This window comes from Typopeltis vanoorti, chromosome 21 (genome assembly GCF_054136105.1).
Source record: "Typopeltis vanoorti isolate ZY-2024b chromosome 21, IOZ_Tvanoo_1.0, whole genome shotgun sequence".
Lineage (NCBI taxonomy): Eukaryota > Metazoa > Arthropoda > Arachnida > Uropygi > Thelyphonidae > Typopeltis > Typopeltis vanoorti.
Genome location: NC_143569.1, coordinates 9,767,913 through 9,791,453, shown reverse-complemented (window position 1 = coordinate 9,791,453; position 23,541 = coordinate 9,767,913). Strand labels below are relative to the sequence as shown.

General features: G+C 37.8%; 1 protein-coding gene across 3 annotated transcripts in view; it reads left to right on the top strand.

Moving 5' to 3' along the window:
* Positions 1 to 23,541, top strand: part of LOC150094613 (diacylglycerol kinase theta-like) — a 570,433-nt gene that overhangs the window by 360,118 nt on the left and 186,774 nt on the right. For all 3 annotated transcript variants that reach the window (XM_090411566.1, XM_090411564.1, XM_090411565.1), the window contains one exon: positions 18,546 to 18,670. In XM_090411566.1, the coding sequence (XP_090267692.1) occupies positions 18,546 to 18,670 (125 nt within the window). The remainder of the gene's footprint in view (positions 1 to 18,545; positions 18,671 to 23,541) is intronic.

The window sequence follows — 23,541 nt, the reverse complement described above, 5'->3', positions numbered from 1 at the left end:
TGATAGCATCAGCCTAGCCAAAGATCATTGGGATCAGTGAAACATGGTTGACAGAAGAGGATACTTAGTGGGGTGTTGCTACAGACAAAGGAGCACAGAGGGTGGGGACCAGGAGATGTTTAGACAGTTCAGCTTGGCAAGTGCAAGAAGAATGATTGTTATGGGAGATTTTAACTACAGCAGTATAAATTGGAGAGAGGAAGATGCATGTAGCAATACGGGAATGGAATTTCTAGAATTCTTGAGGGACATATGTCTTAGGCAGCATGTAATAGAGGGAAAAAGAGGTTAAAGAATTTTGGATTTGGTCATAGCATCAGAAGAGTTGATAATAACTGAGATGACATCTCTCCCACCAGTTGGAGAGTGACCATGTGGTTTTGACTTGGAAGATGAATAGACATGCAGGAGTATCAAAGAGACGAGAACATATGTGGAATTATAAGACAGGTGATTATAATAGTCTTGGACGTCAACTTGGGAAAGTTTCATGGAGGGAGGAATTGGAGGCACGGGGTATCATTAGTGCTTGGGAAATTGTGAAAGAATATTTGTTAACAGCAATAGTAAGCTGCATTCCACGAGTGAAGAAGAGGACACAATTTGGAGTAAAATGGATGGCAAACAATATTAAACAGGAACTGCATGCAAAAAAGAGGCTATAGAAGAGATATAAGGAGACAGGTGAAGAGCAGATGCATGAGAGAATATAAGACACAGGCCAGGAGAGTGACTAGTATGGTATGGAAGGCGAAACTGGAATATGAGAAGCGATTGGCCCTAAGATCCAAAGAAAATCCTAGGGAATTTTTTAATTATGGGACCAGTAGGATTAGAAATGACTGTGACAGATTGACATTGTGGGATAAAAATGAATAAAAATGAATAAAATAGAATGAAAATGAATAGAGTGACTGATGCAGAGGACATAGTGGAATTGTTCAATGAACACTTTATTGGAGTATTCCATCCTGGAGGAGTTAATTTTAATACTAGAAGTATAGGGTAGGTTCGAGGTTTAGAAGTGCAGGAGGAGAGCATATTCCAGATGCTGAGTACTCTGGATGTCAGTAAAGCTGTGGGACTGAATGGAATTTTACCACGGGTTTTGAGAGAATGTGCTAAAGAACTGACAGCTCCTTTGACCTGGCTTTTCAATGAAAGTCTGGCTACAGGAAAGGTGCCCAGGGAATGGAAGATAAAATAGTGCCATTGCATAAGGGTGGTAGCAGACTGGAAGTGTCTAATTATAGGTCAGTTTGTGTGTCATCAGTAGTTGTTAAGATCTTGGAGAAATTAGTGAGAGACCATATACAGCATTGGGCAGATAAGGGTAATGTTATCTTCATGTTAAAAGTTAAATGGAATATTAACAGCACTGAAAAAGGATTAAAACTAATTTTAATACTTCCAATATTTCGTCTCTGTCACAGAGACATCTTCGGGGATTACAAAAACTTTTTGTAACAACACACACACACAAATACAATGAACATCCCAGGCCATCTGCAAATCCTCTATGAGCATTTGCAGGTGGCCTGGGATGTAAAGAGGGATCTCTGATAATTAAAATTTCCAAAATTTTGGGAAGTTTAATGTAACCGTATTTGTTTAAATTAGGTTGATTCCTGAGTGCAGATGCAAATTCAAAGAATAGTCTTTCTTTTTTGAATTTACTATGGTGGAGCATGATAGTTTTTTTCCAGGAGATCCTGTGGTATGTATCCAAAACATGGTCTGCAAGGCCAGATTAACCATAATCGTGTTTGCAGATGTAAGAACTGTGTTCTTACTGGATGGATGCTGACCTGCCTGTTTGTCCGAAATAGGCAAGTTTACAGGAACAAGGTACTCTATATACACCAGGCACTGAAAGAGGAGGGAGCTGGTCTTTAGTGGAGCGGATAAGGCTAGCAAGTTTACGGTGTGGCTTAAAAGCTGTATGGAGGTTGTACTTTTTTAATGATCTGGCTATTTTTTCTGAAGTACCACAGATGTAAGGAATAGTGATGGCATTTCTGAAGTCCTTCTGAAGAGATGGACGGGGAATGGGGAAGGACTTGATTATTTTTTTAATTCTGTAGTCATTATAGCCATTGGAAAGGAAGGTGTTGAGTATGTGTTTGAGTTTGGTTGAAAGGGCAATTTTACTGGAACAAAGAGTGTGGGTCCTATTGGTCAGAGTTTTAATAATGTGATATTGCTGGGAGGGGTAGTGGTGGGAGAGTTTGTGAATGTATCTGCCTGTATGAGTAGGTTTTCTATATACAGAGAAAGAAAGGTTACCATTAGGAAGGCATGTTACTAAGGTGTCTAGGAAGGGTAAACTATTGTTATTTTCCTTTTCCATTGTAAGCCGGATTCTTGGATGTAGACTATTGAGGTGACTGAGGAAGGAATCTAATGTGTCTGGGCCATGAGGCCAAATAGAGAACACATCATCTATATATCTTAGCCAGATAGAAGGTTTTAGACGGGAAGAGTCAATGGCTCGTTTTTCAAAATTTTCCATGTAATAATTGGCAAGAGGGGTTGAGAGGGGGGGAACTCATGGCACTTCCCTCTATCTGTTTGTAGATTTTGTTCTTCCAAGAGAAATAACCAGAGTTGATGGCAAAGGAAAAGAGCTCTAAGATTATGGTCATTCTGGCCTTGCAGACCATGTTTTGGATACATCCCACGGGATCTCCTGGAAAAAACTACCTTGCTCCACCATAGTAAATTTAAAAAAGAAAGACTATTCTTTGAATCTGCATCTGTACTCAGCAATCAACCTAATTTAAACAAATATGGTTGCATTAAACTTCCCAAAATTTGGGAAACTTTAATTATCAGAGATCCCTCTTTACATCCCAGGCCACCTGCAAATGCCAATGGGTCTTGATGTCAGGTTGGTGCACCACCTAGATAGGACTTTAATTTCACTTTGTATTGTATTTGTGTGTGTGTTGTTACAAAAAGTTTTTGTAATCCCTGAAGATGTCTCTGTGACAGAGACGAAATATTGGAAGTATTAAAATTAGTTTTAATCCTTTCTCAGTGCTGTTAATGTTCCATTAAACCTCTAACATGAATTCTTCACAGCACTTTAGCCTCAACACACGGGTAATGTTATCTGTGAGAGTCAACATGGATTTGTGAAGGGGCGCTCTTGTTTTAGTAATATGCTAGCCTTTTATAATAAAGTTACAAGAGCAGTAAATGAGGGAAAGGCATATACTGCCATTTTCTTGGATTTAGCGAAGGCATTTGACACGGTGCCACACAATAAGCTGATGTTTAAGTTGTAGCACATAGATCTGGATGTCAGGTTGGTCAACTGGATTCAGGATTGGCTGTCTGATAGGTATCAGAGAGTTATGTTTGGTGGGGCAGTTTCAAGGAGGCAGAGTGTTATAAGTGGGGTCCCACAGGTCCCACATTGTCAGTGGATTGCAAGGGGATAGTCAGTTGTTTGCAGATGATGTGAAGCTGGGAAAGGTTATTAGTAATAGTGCAGATATGGTAGCCCTGAAAGAGCATTTGAATAAGGTAGACATGGAAGGCACTGGGGGAAAAGGGAATTGACCTGCTGTGGGACCTGTTCATGAAAGTTTGCCAACAGGAAAATATACCCGAGGAATGGAGGGAGAGTACTCTTGTTCCCATCTACAAGGGTAAAGGGGATGCACAAGACTGTAAAAATTACAGAGGAATAAAGTTGATGTCCCACACAATGAAGATCCTAGAAAGGGTTCTTGATGGTAGATTGAGGGAGGAGGTGGAGATTGCAAAGGAACAATTTGGCTTCATGCCTGGTAGATGAACAACAGATGCTATCTTTGGGTTACGACAGATGATGGAAAAATATCGAGAGAAACAAAGGGAGCTACATCTGGTATTTATTGATCTGGAGAAAGCATACGATAGAGTGCCAAGGCAAGAAGTCTGGAGGTGTCTGAGGGAGAAGAAGGTGCCGGAGAAATATGTCAGGTTGGTGCACGAAATGTACAGAAATGTGAAGACAAGTGTTCGGACCTGTTTGGGACAGACAGAAAGTTTTCAAGTAACAGTTGGCTTGCATCAAGGGTCAGCATTAAGTCCATTTCTGTTTAATATTGTGATGGAGGTGGTAACAGAGGAGGTGAGAGAAGATGCACCTTGGACAATGCTGTATGCAGATGACATCTTGCTCTGTGTAGATTCAAGAGAAGAAGCGGAAACTAAACTGGAAAGATGGAGAAAAGTACTGGAAGAGAGAGGTATGAGACTGAGCAGAAGTAAGACAGAGTATATGTGTTGCGCAGTGGGCGGTGGCCAGGAGACAGACCTGGAGCTGGAAGGAAATGTCATCAGGAAGGTGAGAGACTTTAGATACTTAGGTTCGACAGTGGAAGAAGATGGAGGAGGTGAGAAGGAAGTGGGATGCAGGATACAAGCAGGTTGGAGGAACTGGAGGGAGATGGCTGGAGTGTTATGTGATAAGAGGGTGCCGATCAATCTGAAAGGCAAAATTTATAGGACAGTAGTGAGGCCAGCTATGACATATGCTATAGAAACTGTGGCCCTGAGGAAAAATAACATTAGCAGGATGGAAGTAGCAGAGATGAGAATGCTTAGGTGGATGTGCGGTGTGACCAGAAAGGATCATCTGAGAAATGACTATGTCAGGGGAACAGTGAAAATTACGAACTTAGGAGCAAAAATACAGGAGGCAAGGTTGAGATGGTTTGGTCATGTGATGAGGAGAGAGGACGAATATGTGGGAAGAAGGGTCATGCAGATGGATGTGCAAGGAAGGCGGAAGCGTGGGTGGCCAAAGAAGAGATGGAGGGAGCTGGTAGAAGAGGACTTGAAGATGAAGAACTTGGATGTGGTGACAGCCCAAGACAGGAAGGTGTGGAGGAGACTCATAATAAACAGTGACCCCACTTAAGTGGGAGAAGCTGCAGAAGAAGAAGAAGAAGAAGACAGATGGGCAAATGAAGGGGTGTCAGTTTAATACAGCAAAATGTAAGGTCTTGAGGTTTGGGACACATCGACGGGACGCTGCTTACTCTATTGGAGCAGCTATACTGGAGGAAGTAGGGGAGACAAGGGATTGATGATTGATAGAAACCTGAAATTTAGCAGACATATTGCAAAGGTGGTGAAGGTAACACAGAGGATTGCTGCAATACTGAGAAGGACACTGACCAGCAGAGATAAAAGAGTTATCATTCTGTTGTATAAGACTCTGATCACACCACACTTAGACTATTGTTCACAGATTTGGTCCCCAGGATTTGATGGGGATAAATTAACTGTGGAAAGGGTAAAAGGCAGATAACAAAGATGGTTTCAGGACTGTACAATGATAGTTATGAAGATCGGCTGAGGGAATGTGGACTGCAGAGTTTGGTGGATGAAGGAGTGGTGATATGATCGAGACTTTTAAGCTGTTGAGAGGTGGTTACAGGGTTGCCACTGGGGAGTTCTTTCGCTTGGTTGAACAGTGTGAAGTAGTAATGACAAGGGGCCATCCCTGGAAGTTACGAAAGGAAACTGTGAGCAAGAGGGTGAGGAGTGGTTTCTTTGCATTGAGGATGGTTGAATCATGAAATACATTGCCTGATAGAATAGTGAGAGCGAGAACGGTCAATGAGTTTAAGGAGTGGTATGATAGACTTTGTGTTTCCTAGGAAGGACCTCTCACGATGAGCCTTTTAACTCCATGGAGGCATGAATAATAATAATAATAATAATAATAATATTAATACATTCCTGAATGCTAACAGTGTCAAGATTCAAATATCCTTGTTTATAATATGATACTGCCATCGATGTCATCCATTCATTCCCCTAATCTTTCTCTGAACACTAGTATCTGTGGCCTCCAATCTGATATTCAGTTTGATGAAGTATTTTGTTTCTAACCTAGCTCTTATATCCATAAGTTAAAATAGGTTTGAACACCTCGTATACAGCTAGTTTAGTGTTTTGAATAATATATATATTATCCCATAGAAAGTTTATTCAGTTGAAACATCCTGTTATACCATCTTTGCTAATTTGTTATCTGTTTCCATATTTAATTTGCCTTCTTCACTAAAAATTGTGCCTCTGTAACTGAAAAGTTTTACTGTTCTGTTGAATATCCATTCAGGATGTAGTTGATGTTTTCGATATTTCTGCCTAATTTCATTGTCTGTGTCTTTTCATTGTTGATTTTCATGCCAAATTTATTATAGCAGTTATTCAGTTTTAGTCATGGAATTCTACAGATTTTTATTGGATTTATTTAGGAGTATAACATAATCTGCATAAAGTAAAGAACTAAGAATTACAGTACCAATTTTGATATCAGGTTTATTACCACTCTCCTTCATAATGTGATCTGTATAGATAATGAATAATAGTGAGGATGATGTGCTCCCTTATCTCACACCAGATTTAATATCAAACCATTTTCATGTGCCTTCTTTGGTTCTAATTGCTGGTTTACAACTCAGATATAGACTGTGTTGCCTGATGTTATTATTATTATTAAGAAAGATCTCAAGGCAGTCAGGTACTCGTCGAGGATGCCATACTGTCTGCAACAGCTGTCATACTTGTTATTGAATTCATTCACACTACTAGGTGATGCATGACTGGAATGAACCACTCTATGAGAGAAAAATCCCCTCCCCCTTCTTGGCAGCATCCATTCTCAATTTTCAAGGATGCCCTTGCATCCTTTCCATACTCTCCATAAAGAGAAAAATTCCATATACTGAAATCCTGTAGAACACTTTCAGAAGTTTGTAAATCTCAATCATATCACCATTCTTTCTCCTGTTTTTACTAATGTCTGCATTTTCAATCTGTGTTTTTAATCAATATTCCACAATCCTGTTATCGTTTTTAATACTCTCCTTTGTACTCTTTCTCCACTGTATCAGAATCACCATAGAAACCAGGAGATCAGTCCTGCATGCAGATAAGTGAGTTGTTATCAAAGCTTTGTAAAGAGGCAAAAGGACTAAGGTTCATTCTAGCATTGCAATTACTCTCTGTGCTGTAATAGCATTCTTTGTTGTATGGCCCTTGAAATTCAACTTCCTGTCTACAAAAACTTCAAGATCCCTAGCCTGACCAGTTTCTTCTAGCATAATCACACAAATATAATATGACTTGGATATCTAATCACACCAAAGTGCATGAATTTACATTTATTAACATTAAAATGATAGCCATTTTGTGTGATGTACCTGGAGAGGCTGTTGCTGAAAATCTGAGTAATAACTGCAGTAAATAGAAGATCTAAGAAAGAAATAGTTGATGTGGAAGAGCAGGAAACTATGGTAGCAGAAATTGAAGGAAAGATTATGATTGGTGAGTAGCATCAGTGAAGGTGAAGAGAGCAGGAATGTAAGACAGACAGACAAATGGGGAGGAGTTAGGGTGGAAATGGAAAACACTGCATGAAAAGTGTGAATGATAGATGCAGAAGTTTATGTGTGAGTAGACAAGAAAGAATTGAGATGATGTGATATGTGGGGGGAAAGAGTTTTAGCTCTTGACAAAGTTATAGAATTGATGGTAATAGACAGGAGTGGTTGGGGGTGGGGGTATTTAGGATTCATATCTGAGAAATATTGTCAGTGGAATATGTTACAGAACCAGAAATGAGCTATATTTTGTTTTTACAAATGCCAGACATATCCAAAATAATGGGAACAAAATTGTTGCATCAATCAAATTTATTCACCCCAAAATTGTCAGAATAAGCGAGATGGAATTAGATGAGAAAAACATCCTGACCAGACAGAAATGTGGGGAAGGGATATGATGATTTATGTGAAGTCAAATAAGACAAAAAAATAAGGAGAAGTACTGTTGATGGAAGCAGAGCTATTATATCCATCTGTGGAGCTGCAAAGGACAAATAGAACAAGAAATACTAGTGATTTTCAGAGAGTGTGTGAAAAAGAGGGACAGGAGGAAATATTTAGTTAAATGTTACTATAGACTTAGCAGTGAGGAAGGCACTGAATAAAAAATGTATGGGTAAATTGCCTAGCAAGTAAGAAAAGAGTGATTGTTATGAGCGATTTAAATTATGGTAATATAGATTAGAATGAAGGAATGGTATCTGGAAGCAAGAATGAATTTCTTGAGTATATGAGAGACAACTACTTTAAAAGCAGTATGTAACAGGTTGCATGTGCATCAAAGATCATAGATTTGATCATTTTATTTGAAGATGTTATTACAAAGAGGAATCTTCTGCCAAATGGTGAGAGTGACCATGAAGTGATCACCTGTGGGATGGCTAGCCATATGAGGACTTCTGTGAAAAAGGGATACATGTGGAACTATAAGGCTGATGATTATGAAAAACTCAAGAGACAGATTGTAGCCATATCATGGAATGAGGAGTTGGATGGAGAGGAGATCTGGCAGAGGCAATGTAAGAATGTATTCCAGAAGTTAGGAGGTTAAATAAGGTAGGTGTGAAATGGATAAATGAAGAAAAAGCATACCATCTGGAAGAAGAAGAGGGTATTATGCAGGTAGCACAAGAAAAGCATAAATAATCAGTTGCATGAGGAGTAAAAATAGCAGGCAAGGAAAGTGAATCAGCTTGTAAGGCTAGAAAAACACAGTTTAAACTAGCTCGTACAACATTAATTAGTGGCAGTCAGCTAATGAGACCCATGGAGTTCTTTTAAAATTTTTTTTTTTAATTTTTTTTAAATTTTATTAGAAGGCGAAATGATTATGGAAGGATGATACTGGTTGGTGAAAAATTGGTAGAAATAAGTGATTGGTGAAAGATATCGTTTAGATATTAAATAAGTAATTCATAATGGTATTTTATCCTTGAGGTGTGACTGATGGTGATTGAGCAGGAATCCAAGTAAAATTGATGCTAATAAAGCTGTAGAACTTGATCATGTAGAAAGGCTTATGTGTTCGTCATCACACATGTTGAATTGGATTTTTTAACGGTATTGATGCGAACACAGATTGATAATTATTATTATTATTATTATTACCCAAGACCTCATGGAGTCAAAGACTCATCTGGGAGGTCCTTTTATCACACACACATCTCATCATACCGTGTCTTAAACACACTCAAACTCCTTGCAGACATGACACTCTCAGGCAAGGCATTCCAATCACTCACGACTCTGCACGAAAAAATCCTGCCTTTCACTCCCCTACTCACACCCTCTTTATACAGTTTCCAGGGATGACCTCTGGTTCTCCCCTGATCTCCCACTATTCTCTGTAGAGCTTCTCCACCATTGATCTTATAACAACCACTTACCAACTTGTAGGTCTCTATCATATCTCCCCACTTCCTTCTCTCCACCAGACTCTGCAAATTACATCTTCTTAATCTTTCCTTATACTCAACATTCCAGAGGTCAGAAACTACCTTAGTCAGTCGCCTTTGGGCACTTTCCAACATCTCTTCATCTTTCTGAAAACCCAGTGACCAAATCTGGGCACAATAGTCCATATGTGGACTAATCAAAGCCTTATACAATGGAACAAGAATCTCCCTACCTCTACATGTCAGCATCCTCCACATCATTCCCAGAAGTCTTTGTGTTGTCTTCACAATTTTGGCGATGTGTCCCCTAAATTTTATATCCTTATCCACTTTCACTCCCAGATCTCTTATTTCCTCTACCTCCAACAATATATTCTCACCAAGCATAAATTCTGCATCCCATCTTTGTTTTCCAAGTTTTAAAACTTACATTTTGCAACATTGAACTCGCATCCCCATTTGCTTGCCCAATCACTCAATTTATTCAAGTCTTCTTGCAAGGCCACAACATCTTCACTACTCTTTATGGTTCATCCCAACTTTGCATCATCCGTACACAACTGAATATCTCCATCCAAATCTTTGCCAATATCATTAATATACAAGTTAAACAGTAATGGCCCTAAAATAGACCCCTGAGCCACTCCACTAGTGACTTTCCTTTTCCTGGATATCTCACCTCCATACACAACTTGTTGATACCTATCAGATAGCCAATCTCCAATCCAATGCACTAATCTAATATCCAACCCCCATCTGCTCTGGCTTGACTGTCAACTTATCATGAGGTACTCTATCAAAAGCTTTTGCGAAATCCAAGTAATATATTTGGATTTGGATTTCGCAAAATCCAAATCCAAGGAAGCAGTCACTTTATTGTAATAAGTAAGTAGATTACTAAAACATGACCTCTCTTTAGCAAATCCATGCTGTCCATCAAAGATAATACCATTCTTGTCAACCCAATTCTGGATCCTAGTTCTCACAAGCTGTTGTGGAAGATATCGTTTAGATATTAGATATTAGATATTAGGTGCGACCATAAAGGACGTAACTGCGTCTATTAGAGAGCAAAAGGAAAGGCTGAAAGAAATGATTGTTGTGGCAGGTACGAATGATTTGAAAGGAGATAAAATGGAAATGATAGAAGACCTGAATGAATTGTTTGAGGTAGCAAAAGAAAAGAGTGAGAGAGTTAGAATGATTAGTCTTTTGCCACGGTATGACAGTGAAATGTTTAAAAGGAGGGCTATAATTGCAAATGACTTTATGCGTGGGTTATGTATGACGAGTGGTGTGGAATTTATGGATGTGTGGAGTGAGTTTGATGGGCGAAAGGATCTATATAAGATGGATGGCTTGCATTTGAATGGTTACGGTGTAAGAAGACTTGAGAAAGTGTTGCTGAATGTAGTGGATGTGCAAATTCAGGGAAACTAGATTTGTTAGGGAGGGGGGGTAGAGATACAGTCCTTATGGAGGCAGTTGAATGTAAGAATGAATATAATATGCCAGAGCAAATAAGGACAACAAGAGGAGTATTGTTGATGATAGCTGATGAGCTCCAGCCAAGGAGAATAGAAGTTGAATTGCAGGATAGAGAAAAGAGCACATTTGAGGCCATTTGGTGTGAGATTGTGGCTAGCAGAACTAAATATACAATTGGGTGCTGCTATAGACCAGGTGATGGAAAAGATGGTGATGACAGTATGCACAAGCAAATAGAAGAAATGGGTGGAAGGAGGGTGATTATTATGGGAGATTTCAACTATGGTCGCATTGATTGGAGTGAGGAGAGGACACACGGGAGGAAGGAACTGGAGTTATCCCTTAATAACTGCGGTTATTAAGGGATAACTATCTGCGACAGCATGTAATGGAAAAATACTAGGGGTCAGAGAGTGCTTGACCTAGTAATTACATCTGAGGATTTGGCTGTAACAAATATGACCACATTGCCACCAATCGGTGAGAGTGATCATAGGGTCTTAACTTGGGAGGTGGCTAAAGGTGTAGAATTTTCAATTAAGACAAGGTACATGTGGAATTATCGGGCGGGAAAGTATGACAAGCTTAGGAGTTTGATTGGTTCAGTGCCATGGCATGTACAACTGCAAGGACTAGAAGTTGATAGTGCATGGGAGGTAGTTAAGAAGTGCTTGCATGAAGCAATGGCTGACTGTATACCTAGAGTCCGAATAATAAATCAAGTAGGGGTTAAATGGATGAATAACACCATTAAGCTTGAGTTGCAAAAAAAGAAACAACTATGGAGGGAATTTAAGGAGAAGGGTGACCGGCAGGCACATGAACGGTATAAAGCGCAGGCCAGAAGGGTGACGAGTGTGGTAAGAAAAGCAAAAAGGATTACGAAAGAACATTGGCCATGCAGGCTAAAGAGAATCCTAAACAGCTTTTTAGATATGTAGCAAGTAAAAGGAAAAATGTACATGGCAGATTGATTTTAAAGAATGCCGATGGTAGGGAGGTAACTGAATCAGTTGAGATAGTTGAGTTACTGAGTGAGCACTTTGCAAAAGTATATCATCCAGGTGGTGACATTGCAGAAACGAATAAACCAGTAAATTATACGGGAATTGTGGTTAATGAAGTGGAGGTGAGTAGTCTATTGCATAACCTCAATGTCAATACATCTGTGGGATTGGATAGTATACCAGCTCGTGTTGTACGAGAAGCAGCTAAAGAATTGTCAGTACCCTTGACCATTTTGTTTAATTTGAGTCTCGGGTCTGGGTTAGTCCTGAGCGGGTGGAAAGAGGGGAAAATAGTTCCACTGCATAAAGGTGGTTCTAAGACTGCTGTTGTAAATTACCGACCGATTAGCATATCAGGAATCATTGTCAAGGTCTTAGAGGAAATAGTCAAGAGGAAAATACAAGATTGGATAGAAGAAAATGGGATACTGTATCGGGGACAGCATGGTTTTGTGAAGGGTAGGTCATGCCTCAGTAACTTGCTCACGTATTATAACACAGTGACGGCTGAACTGGATAAGGGTAATGGGTTTACGGTGATTCTACTGGACCTTGCCAAGGCCTTTGACATAATACCACATGGAATTCTAATCAGTAAATTGGGGCATATGGGGATGGACATAGGGTTGGTGAGATGGATAGGAGGGTGGTTGACGGAGAGATATCAGAGAGTGGTTTACTCGGGAGTAGAGTCCACAAGACGGCCTGTGACTAGTGGTGTGCCACAAGGATCTGTTCTTGGACCACTGCTGTTTAATTTGTTCATAAATGATATAGGGAAGGATCTGAGAGGAACAGTTCATTTGTTTGCGGATGATGCGAAGTTGGGTAGGGCAATAGTGAATGCAGATGACGTCAAAATTTTGCAGGATGATTTGGATAGATTGGAGGGCTGGGCTAAGGAGAATGGATGTCAGTTTAATGTGGCAAAATGTAAGGTTATGCATTTTGGGGTGAAAAGATTGGCGGCAGGTTACTGCATTGGTGGAACCCTGCTCCAGGAAATTGATGAGGCACGAGATTTAGGAGTGTTGGTGGATAAGGAATTGAAGTTTAGGGGACACATTGCAAAAGTGACCAAAACTGCTCATCAAATCACTTGGTTGCTGAAGAATACGTTGACAAGCAGAGACAAACAGGTTATTGTTCCTCTCTATCGAGCCTTGATAAGACCCCATCTAGACTACTGTGCTCAGATTTGGTCACCTAGGTTTCTTCTTGATGGGGAGGAGGTGGAGAGGATCCAGAGGCGAGTGACCAAGATGATAGCAGGTCTGTGGAATGAACCGTATGAGAACAGGTTGAGGATTTGTGGGTTGCGAAAATTGGTTGATAGGTGGAGGAGGGGAGATATGATTGAGACATTCAAATTACTGAAGGGTTTCTATAAAATTAATTCAGAAGATATTTTTGAGAACAGAGCTGGTTGTGGGAGGACTAGGGGACATCCATGGAAAATGGGCAAAAGTATGGTTAGTAAAGGTGTTAGAGCTGGGTTCTTTACTTTTAGAGTAGTGAATGAGTGGAATGCGCTCCCTGAGTCTGTAGTGGATGCTGTGACAGTGAATGAGTTTAAGGCGAGGTATGATAGATACTGTAAATGTCAAATAGTTGTGATGAATATGATTTGGGGCCTCCCTCGATGAGTCTAATGACTCCCTGGAGTTGCCCGTAATAATAGTAATAGTAATATTAAATAAGTAATTCATAACAGTATTTTATCCTTGAGGTGTGACTGATGGTGAGTGAGCAGGAAGCTGAGTAAAATTGATGCTAATAAGGCTGTAGAACTTGATCATGTAGAAAGGCTTATAAGAAAATAACTATTTATTAACTTAAAAGCTAATATTTCGTTGGTATTATATCCAGCATCTTCAGAGCACACAAACAAAGTTTGTTATAATAGCAAAACATCCACAATCCGGTGTAACAGTTGGACTAGTATAAGTAATTGCAGCGTACAACACAAGACTAAAGTCCTAATTAGGCACCATCTAATTAAAAAAAAAAAAAAAAAAAAACACTAGTCCAAAGTTTTGTAAAATAAAAATTAATTTGGTCTTAGGATATGACTGTCTCCCAAATCTTTGGTAGATTTAGTAGATTTATACAGCCATACTTGCTGGGGTTTGGAGTATGTTTTAAGGCTTCTGTTGATTCCAGGAACAACCTCTCTGACTTGTAGAAGCTTCTGTGCGGTACTTTTGTTATTTTCCATTTGATCTTGTGTGCAAGGGTATCCAAAGCATGGTCTGCCAGACCTGATTTGCCATAGCGAAAGTGTCAGATGTATTTTTTGTGTTCGCTGAGGTGGATGTCCACAGTTCTTCCTGTCTATCCATAGTAAGCTTGATGACATGAACAGGGCACTTCATAGACTCTGGTGTGATAAAGGAGTGAATCTACTACAGAACTACAACTAGAACAATAGAAGACTACTACAACAAAACTCTCATCATCCCATACATTAAAGGCACATCTGAAATGATATCTAGGGTGCTTAACAAACACCAACTATGCACCGTATTTTAACCTTATGTGAAATTGGCAACTCTCATCTGGACAGATGAGAGTTGCCAATTTCTCACTTAAGGACAGATTCATTCCTTTTTCACATCCAGGAGTCTATGAACTGTCTTGTTCATGTCATCGAGCTTACTACGGACAGACAGGACGAACTGTGGACAACTGCCTCAGTGAACACAAAAAATATATCTGGCACTTTCACTATGGCAAGTCGGGTCTGCCAGACCATGCTTTGGATACCCCTGCACACAGGATCAATTGGAAAATAAACAAAAGTACTGCACAGAAGCTTCTACAAGTCAGAGAGGTTGTTCCTGGAATCAACAGAAGCCTTAAAACATACTCCAAACCTCAACAAGTATGGCTGTATAAATCTACCAAAGATTTGGGAGACAGTCATCCTAAGACCAAATAATTTGTTTATTTTTTCAAACTTTGGACTACTATTTTTCAAAACTTTCAAAGACTACTATTTGGACTAGTATTTTTCAAAACTTCAGACTACTATTTTTTTGTTTTTTTTTTTAACTTAGATGGCGCCTAATTAGGACTTTAGTCTTGTGTTGCATGCTGCAATTACTTATACTAGTCCCTCTGTTACACCAGATTGTGGTTGTCTCACTATTGTAACAAACTTTGTTTGTGTGCTCTGAAGATGCTGGATATAATACCAGCAAAATATTAGCTTTTAAGTTAATAAATAGTTATTTTCTTATCGATCTGTGTTCGCATCAATACCGTTAAAAAATCCAATTCAACATGTAGAACTTGATGATATATCACCACTTGTTTTGAGAGAGTGTTCTGGAGTTAAACAACTGCTGTGATGTATTTTTTTAACAAAAGTCTTGCATAGGGCCAAGTTCCAAAGGAATGAAATGAGGGTAAAATTGATCTGCTTCATTAAAAAATAATAAGAATATGGCTTCAAATTATAGGTCAATCTGTTTGTATGGAGAGTTAGAGAGGTTAGTGAGCACTAAAATTCACAATTAGTTGACAATAGCAGCATCCTCTTTGATGGACAACATGGACATGCTAAAGGAAGATCATGTTTTAGCAAACTACTTGCACATTATGACAAGATGACAAATGCACTGGGTAAGGGAGATGATTAAACAGTGGTATATTTAGATTTTGCAAAAACCGTTGATAGATTGTCACTTGACCAGCCAGTAATTAAACTGGAATTAATGGATAGTAGTTTAGTGTGCTGAATTGGAAAGTTGCTGTCTGATAGATATATTAGCAGGTTGTATAGGGAGGAGCAATATCCTATAAGAGTAAGGTCACTGGTCGTGTGCCTCCTGGGGTATGTTTTGAGAATGTTGCTTCTTAATTTGTATGTTTATAATATTGGGATAGGTTCAATTGGTGACATGCAGTTGTTTGAGATGATGCAAGGTCGGGAATAACTGTGAGAAGTAGAGCAGATGTAGAGGCTTTTCAAGATGAGATGAATAGAATGGGTGAATGGACAAATGAGTGAGCGTTGCTAGTTCAGTGTTACAAAGTGTAAAGTTTTAAAATTTGAGAAGCAAAGATGAGATGCAGAGCATACAATTGGTGTGGATATATTAGAGCAATTGGAAGAGATAAGGGATCTGGGAGTGATGGTGGATAAGGACCTAAAATTTCTGGGAAATATTGCTAAAATATGAGGACAGCACAGTGGACTATAACAGTAATGCAGAAGACACTGACATGTAGAAGTGTGTTATAGTTCCATTGTATAATTCTTTGATCACACCTCATATGGGTTACTGTGCATAGATTTAGTCACCTGGTTTTCAAGAGGATGCAGAAATTTTGGAAAGAGTCAAAAAGAGATGATTGACTAAAGTGGTCTCTGGAATGTTGAGTATGAAGAGACTGAGGAGGTGCAATTTGCAGAGTCTAGTGTATAGGAGGGGGTGGGGTATATGATTGTAATATATAAGTTAGTAAGGGGTTATTAGCAGATTAATGTGGATGAGGTTTTTCATAGAATGGGAAGATATACAATGGAATTATAACAGGCCATACTTCTTATAACCCTTTATAAGAAGGGTTATGAGCAGAGGAATGAGAAGTGAGTTTTTTCATGAAGACTGGCAGGCAACTCACATCACATCAGAATTATAAAATGGAGTTATTGCAGAAGGAAGTTGTTGGCAGAAGTGTAAGAAGCATGAAAGAGTGAGTGGCAGTTTGGGCCAAAATTATTATCAGCAGGATGACTACAAATATTGAAAGTGAAAGAATGAGCAGCAGGCATAACGAATGTGGGTAAGAATGGAGAAAGAGTGATGGACAGGAAATTAAAGTGTTGGGAATGAAGGATGACAAGCATGAATGTGCAGGTCATGAACGAAGACAGTATTGTGCAAAGTAGAGTAGAAGTAATTTATATAATATGATTCAGTGATTTGTAATATGCAAGCAGGAGTATATATAAGAAATGCTTGCTTGGAGGTACAAATGAGAGGGCTATGGCTATGAAGTTAGATTCATATGTGGATGAAATGGCAATGATGGTTTAATATCTTGATCTAAAAGTCAGCATAAATTATGTTTATAAGAGACATGAGGAAATATTGGGAATGGTGGAACAGATGAGCAAATGATGCAAGATTCTGTATGCTGCCAAGGGTTGATATTCTTGATTTGAGGAGCCGATTGATTGTAACTTGTGAAATAATAATAATAATAATTATTATTATTATTCAGGCCTCCATGGAGTCAAAAGATTCATCGTGAGAGGTCCTTCCTAAGAAACACAAAGTCTCTCAAGACTCATCGAGGGGAGGTCCCCCCACCTAAGAAACACAAAGTCTATCATACCACTCCTTGAACTTATTGACCGTTCTCGCTCTCACCACTCCATCAGGCAATGCATTTCATGGTTCAACCACCCTCTATGAAAAGAAACCACTCCTCACCCTCTTGCTCACAGTTTCCTTTCGTAACTTCCAGGGATGGCCTCTTGTCATCACTCCTTCCCACTGTTCAACCAAGTGAAAGAACTCCCCAGTGTCAACCCTGATAGCCAAAATGTGTGGAAAAGAAAAGCTTGGGGTTTGTGGATGTGGGAATATATATCGTATTTACTTCTTATTTATTTCTTATTATATATTTCTTATTTATTATCTATTTCTTATTTACTTATTTATTTCTTATTTACTTATTTATTTCTTATTTACATTTCTTATGAAAAGAGAACTATATACAGAGGATGGCTTGCATTTTTTTGAATGAGTAGATGGCTTGGATATCATCTCCAATCTTCATCCAATAGGTTCCCATCTCACTTTTGCCATGGAGATGTTTTTGAATGTCTTAGCTGATAGGTGATATTTCATCATCTAGAGATAATGGAAAATCTTCTTGCATCTCCATCATTTTGCTTATTGGAGGCTTTAACATTCCTCGAAAAGTTCCATGTTGTCTCCAAAGTTTATTTCCAAACTGTCTTTACAGACAAGCTTTTGTGGGTGATAGAAGATCATTGCTTAGTGAAACACCATCACCACCACCACCATACTGCAGACCTAAAGTGACTTATGTGATATTTGATCCACAAAGTAGGACTTATACTCCTGCATTTTTATGTATGTTAGTAATTCTATGAGTGATATGAAGCATAATGCAGAGACTCAAAATTTCCTCCATTACAGGGCAAAACCCGAGTTTCTAGTAGGAAATATTTTACCATCTCCTTATGAGAATGATAAGGACTAAATCATCTTCATTTGAAACCTCTCATATATATATATATCTGTATGTGGGATTTTATCCTTTGTGCGATCCAAAGTCAGATCTTTCCAACCAAAGGGTTGTTTGCTTACTATCTGAAGATAATTATTATTCCGTATCACCTCCAGGGAGTCCAAAGACTCATTGAGGGAGATTACTTACTCTACAACTCTTCATCTCCACCACTCCACTAACCACAACTATCTCATCATCTACACTAACGCCATCTACCGCCGACCACCACCACTAGTGTTTTTCGCAGACACAAACATCCATAATGCCACAAGTTATTATCAAGTGGATGCCAGTTTATTTTTCATTGCATTATTTTTACATTGGAATAACTTTCAAATCAATCTCATTACTTTATATGTACATACATTAATCAGTATTAGATATATCATAATTATCTTTTAAATGTTTTAAATTTGTATATTTACATTTATATTATGTTTTCATACACAGTTGTATGTAATATATATACTTTTTTTTTTTTAAAGCCTCTTTTAGTGTTTGTTAATGTAAAAAGTGGTGGATGTCAGGGTTTAGAATTAATTTCATCATTTAGAAAGCTGCTGAATCCATACCAAGTTTATGACCTTGAAAATGGAGGACCATTACCTGGGTAAGTGCTTTTTTATTTTTTTAAAATCATTATTAATTAAACACAAGAGAAAGAATCATTTCCAAGTTTATATCTTTAAATTCTTCTTGGCTATTATGCAAAGTCAACACAACTAAGATAGGTTTTCTTCAAATTGTCCAGTTTTTTTGTTAGGTTCTGAATTTACATAATTTTTGGGAAGCTATATTGATATGACAGTGCACTTTGGATGGAAAGACATAGATTCAAATCCTAGGTCATTATGTCCAAAGGACTATATAATTCTAAGAACTATTGTAAAGACTTTTAAATAAAAGTGAGTTTAGTCATTCTTATGTGGAGATGGTGGTGTTTTATCTCCTAGAAACTTAGGTGTTTCATTCTGCAAGATAAGCAACTGTCCAGAAGAATACATACAATTAACAGATATAGTATACTAGCCTCATAACCATAGTTTTTTTTTTTTTCTATGATTCCGAACACTGCAACCCCAATTCATCTTCTGTTTTCTAAGGCACTCTAAACTGCATGACTTCATTTGTGTCTTATCATCATAGTTACTTAAATTTTTTTTTCATGTTTTTTTTGCCATCTTTAAATGTATACATGCTTTGTTAACCTTTACCTTCCTGTTTTTATCACAACATCTTGTATTAACTCTCCACTTTTTACTATATATATATATAGAGCACGATCTGCCATTTATTTGACCACAGCGAGAAAGCAAATGCCATTCTGATATGTGAAGGTACAATTACTGTGCTGTACCAGAAATCAGCTGAATATACAATTGTTAGTTAAGGATTTGAAAGTCTTTTTGATGTATGTATATTGTATATATAAATAACATACTTGAAAGCTATTTTTGAATTAAATAGTTTAATGTATATATCATTTGAGATCCTGTGATGTTCAGTGGATATATCCAGCAATTTTTTACTAAACTCAGATTTGCAATTTGTATAGATTTGTAGTGCCTATTGATTGGACCAAATCAATAACTCCTATATTCAAAAAAGGAGATAAAACAGAATGCGATAATTATAGAGGCATTAGCCTTCTCAGTATTCCAAGTAAGGTTTTTACTAAAGTACGTACTCCAAAAACAAATTAAACTTGTTTCCTAGAAATATAGGAAACAAGCAGGTTTCAGACCAGGACGAAGCACAATTGATCAACTATTCACCTTGAGACAGCTAATTCACCTTAAGACAGAAAAGACACTAGAGTACAACCAAAGTTGCTACATAAATTTCATAGACTTTCGTCAGGCATTTAATTCAATCTGTAGAAGAGAACTATGGAAAACTATGAAAGAATTTAGACTTCCCAACAAAACAATAAGAATAATAAAGAATCTGTATGAGAAATCTGAAAGTGCAGTACGAATGGAGGACACCTTAACCAACTGGTTCCACACAGAGAACGGAATAAGGCAGGGATGCAATCTATCACCAGACCTGTTCAATCTTACACTGGAAGAAGCAACCAGTAAGGCCTTAAACAATGAAGACTCCAGAATCAAAATATATGGGGAAAATGTAACAAATTTAAAATTTGCAGACGACATTGCATTACTTGCAAACACAGAAGAAAATCTACAGCAAATTTCTGATAAAATAAAGGAGTGTATAAAATTTGGATTAAGGCATTTGACAGGGTGCCACATGATAAGCTGATATTTAAGTTGCAGCACATGGGTCTGGATGTCAGATTGGTCAACTGGATTCAGGATTGGCTGTCTGATAGGTATCAGAGAGTTGTGTATGGTGGAGCAGTTTCCAGGAGGCATAGGGTTACAAGTGGGGTCCCACAGGGCTCAGTACTAGGACCTATATTGTTTAACCTTTATATCAATGACATAGCCAGTGGATTGCAGGGGGATATTCAGTTGTTTGCGGATGATGCGAAGCTGGGAAGGATTATTAGTAATAGTGCAGATGTGGTAGCCCTGCAAGAGGATTTAAATAAGCTAGATAGATGGGCAAATGAATGGGAGGAGTATCAGTTTAATGCAGCAAAATGTGAGGTCTTGAGGTTTGGGAAACATCGATGGGATGCTGCATTCTCTATGGGAGGAGTTATACTGGAGGAAGTAGGGGAGACAAGAGATCTGGGGTTGATGATTGATAGAAACCTGAAGTTTAGGGGACATATTGCAAAGGTGGTGAAGGTAACACAGAGGATTGCTGCTATTATGAGAAGGACACTGACCTGCAGAGATAAGAGGGTTATCATTCCGTTGTATAAGTCTCTGATCAGACCACACTTGGACTATTGTTCTCAGATTTGGTCCCCAGGATTTGAAGGGGATAAATTAACTGTGGAAAGGATACAAAGACGGATGACAAAGATGGTTTCAGGACTGTACAAGGATAGTTATGAGGATCGGCTGAGAGAATGTAGACTGCAGAGTTTGGTGGATAGAAGAAGGAGAGGTGATATGATTGAGACTTTTAAACTGTTGAGAGGTGGTTACAGGGTTGACACTGGGGAGTTCTTTCGCTTGGTTGATCAGCGGGAAGGAGTGATGACAAGAGGCCATCCCTGGAAGTTACGAAAGGAAACTGTGAGCAAGAGGGTAAGGAGTGGTTTCTTTGTGTGGAGGGTGGTTGAGCCGTGGAATGCATTGCCTGATGGAGTGGTGGGAGCGAGAACGGTCAGTGGGTTTAAGGAGTGGTATGATAAACTTTGTGTTTCTCAGGGGGGGACCTCCCCTCGATGAGTCTTGACAGACTTTATGTCTTAGAAAGGACCTCCCTCGATGAGTCTTTTGACTCCTTGGAGGCCTGAATAATAATAATAATAATAAAAAACATAAATATAGACAAAACAAAATTATGCAAATAGGAAAAAGAAGCACCAGTCTGAAAATTTAAATTGATAGTAAGAATCTAGAGCAGGTAGAAAACTTCACCTACCTTGGAGGAATTATTGAGTACAATGATGAAATTACCAAAGATATAAACAGATGAATCAGTCAAGCATCCCAAACTTTTGGATGACTCAATAAAATATGGAAGTCAAGAGACATCAAACAAGTAACAAAAGTAAGAATCTATGAAACAATAGTCCTCCCAATACTCCTCTATGGAAGTGAATGCTAGAATCTCAAAAAGGCTGAAGAGAAAAAATTATTAACTACTGAAATGGGTTGGCTAAGAAGATTACTTGGAGTATCTCTGCTGGATAGACTAAGAAACAAAGACATAAGGAAACGACTAAAACAAGAAATAACAATAATAGACAAAATCCAAGAAAGAAGACTGCAATGGTTTGGCCATGTGACCAGAATGGGAATACCTAAAGCCCTGAATACAATGATGGAAGGTAAAAAATCCAAAGGACGGCCCAGAATTAGATGGATAGACAAAATAAAAGAGGACATGAAAACCAAATCCCAACAAGTGACACCAAACTGGACAGAATTGTTCGGACTCGCCCGAGACAGACAGAAGTGGAAAGAGTTCATTAGGCTTCATCATCATCCACATAGATGATGGAAGAGAGAAGAAGAAGAAGAAGATAGATTTGCACTTTTTTAAAGGGAAAACCTAATTCCTGATAACTAAAGAAGAATTAGAAATCAGCTTGAAAGAAACAAGAAATGGAAAATCACCTGGAGAAGATAAGCTAGGTTCAGAACTATATAAATACGCAGGAACAAGATTCAAAAAAAACACTCTTATTATTTTTAAATAAAAATTATTCAACTGGTATCCTCCCAATAGAATGGAAAAAAAAAATTGTGATTCCTATCTTTAAAAAGGTAATAGAGATGACCCTAAAAACTATAGAGATATCAGTATACTAAATTCCTGTTACACAATATATAGCACAATTTTAAATAGTGAACTAATGAAATATTCCAAAAACTTTATTTTAGAAGTACAGAATGGATTTAGAAAAGGACGATCATGTATAGACCCGGCCTTTTGCCTAAAATTAATAATAGAGAAAAGAAGAGAATACAATTTAGAAACACATATTGCACTGAAAAAGCATTTGACAAAGTTAAAAGAAACATATTATTTAACATATTAAAAGAAAGACAAATACCAAATAATATCCTAAAAGCTATCACAAGTATATATGAAAATAATACAAATAAGATTAAATCACGAGCTATCATATACGAGAGATATAAACCAAGATGTCTGACAGGGATGTCCCCTTTCAGCAACTATTTTTAATATCTACTTAAATGAAATAATAATAAAATGGAATAAAAATTTACATCAAGGAATTAAACTTTCTCCTACAGTGAACTTAAAAACCCTCCTTTTTGCCGATGACCAAATAATAATTTCAAATTCTGAAGATAACTTACAGAAAGCTATTTTAGATCTAAATGAGATAGCAAAAGATTATGGTATGATAATATCAACAGAAAATTAAAAAAAAACTATGGCCTTTAAAGGACAAGATCCAGTAAGAACTAAAATAGTAATAGATAACAAGATTTTAGAACAGGTGAATTCATTTAACTACCTAGGATGTATGATCACATATGAAAATGAAAAAGATATAAATGTAAAAATTGCAAAATATTTAAAAATAACAGGTGTAATTAACTCTATATTTAAACCAAACCTAGTTCAAAAACAAACCAGACTAAAAGTATACTATACATTATCCCTACCAGTCTTAATGTATGGAAGCGAAATCTGGACAATAAAACAAAAAGACAAACAAAGATTAATAACAGCAAAAATGAAGTTTATGAGAAAAACTGCAAAGTATATCCTATTTGATCACAAAAGAAATGAAGAAATTATGAAAGAATTAAACCAAGAACCAGTAATAGAAAAAATTAAAAAATATAAACATAAATGGATGGAACACATTCAAAGAATGAAAACAGAAAGATTACCAAAACAAGCCTTAAAGTA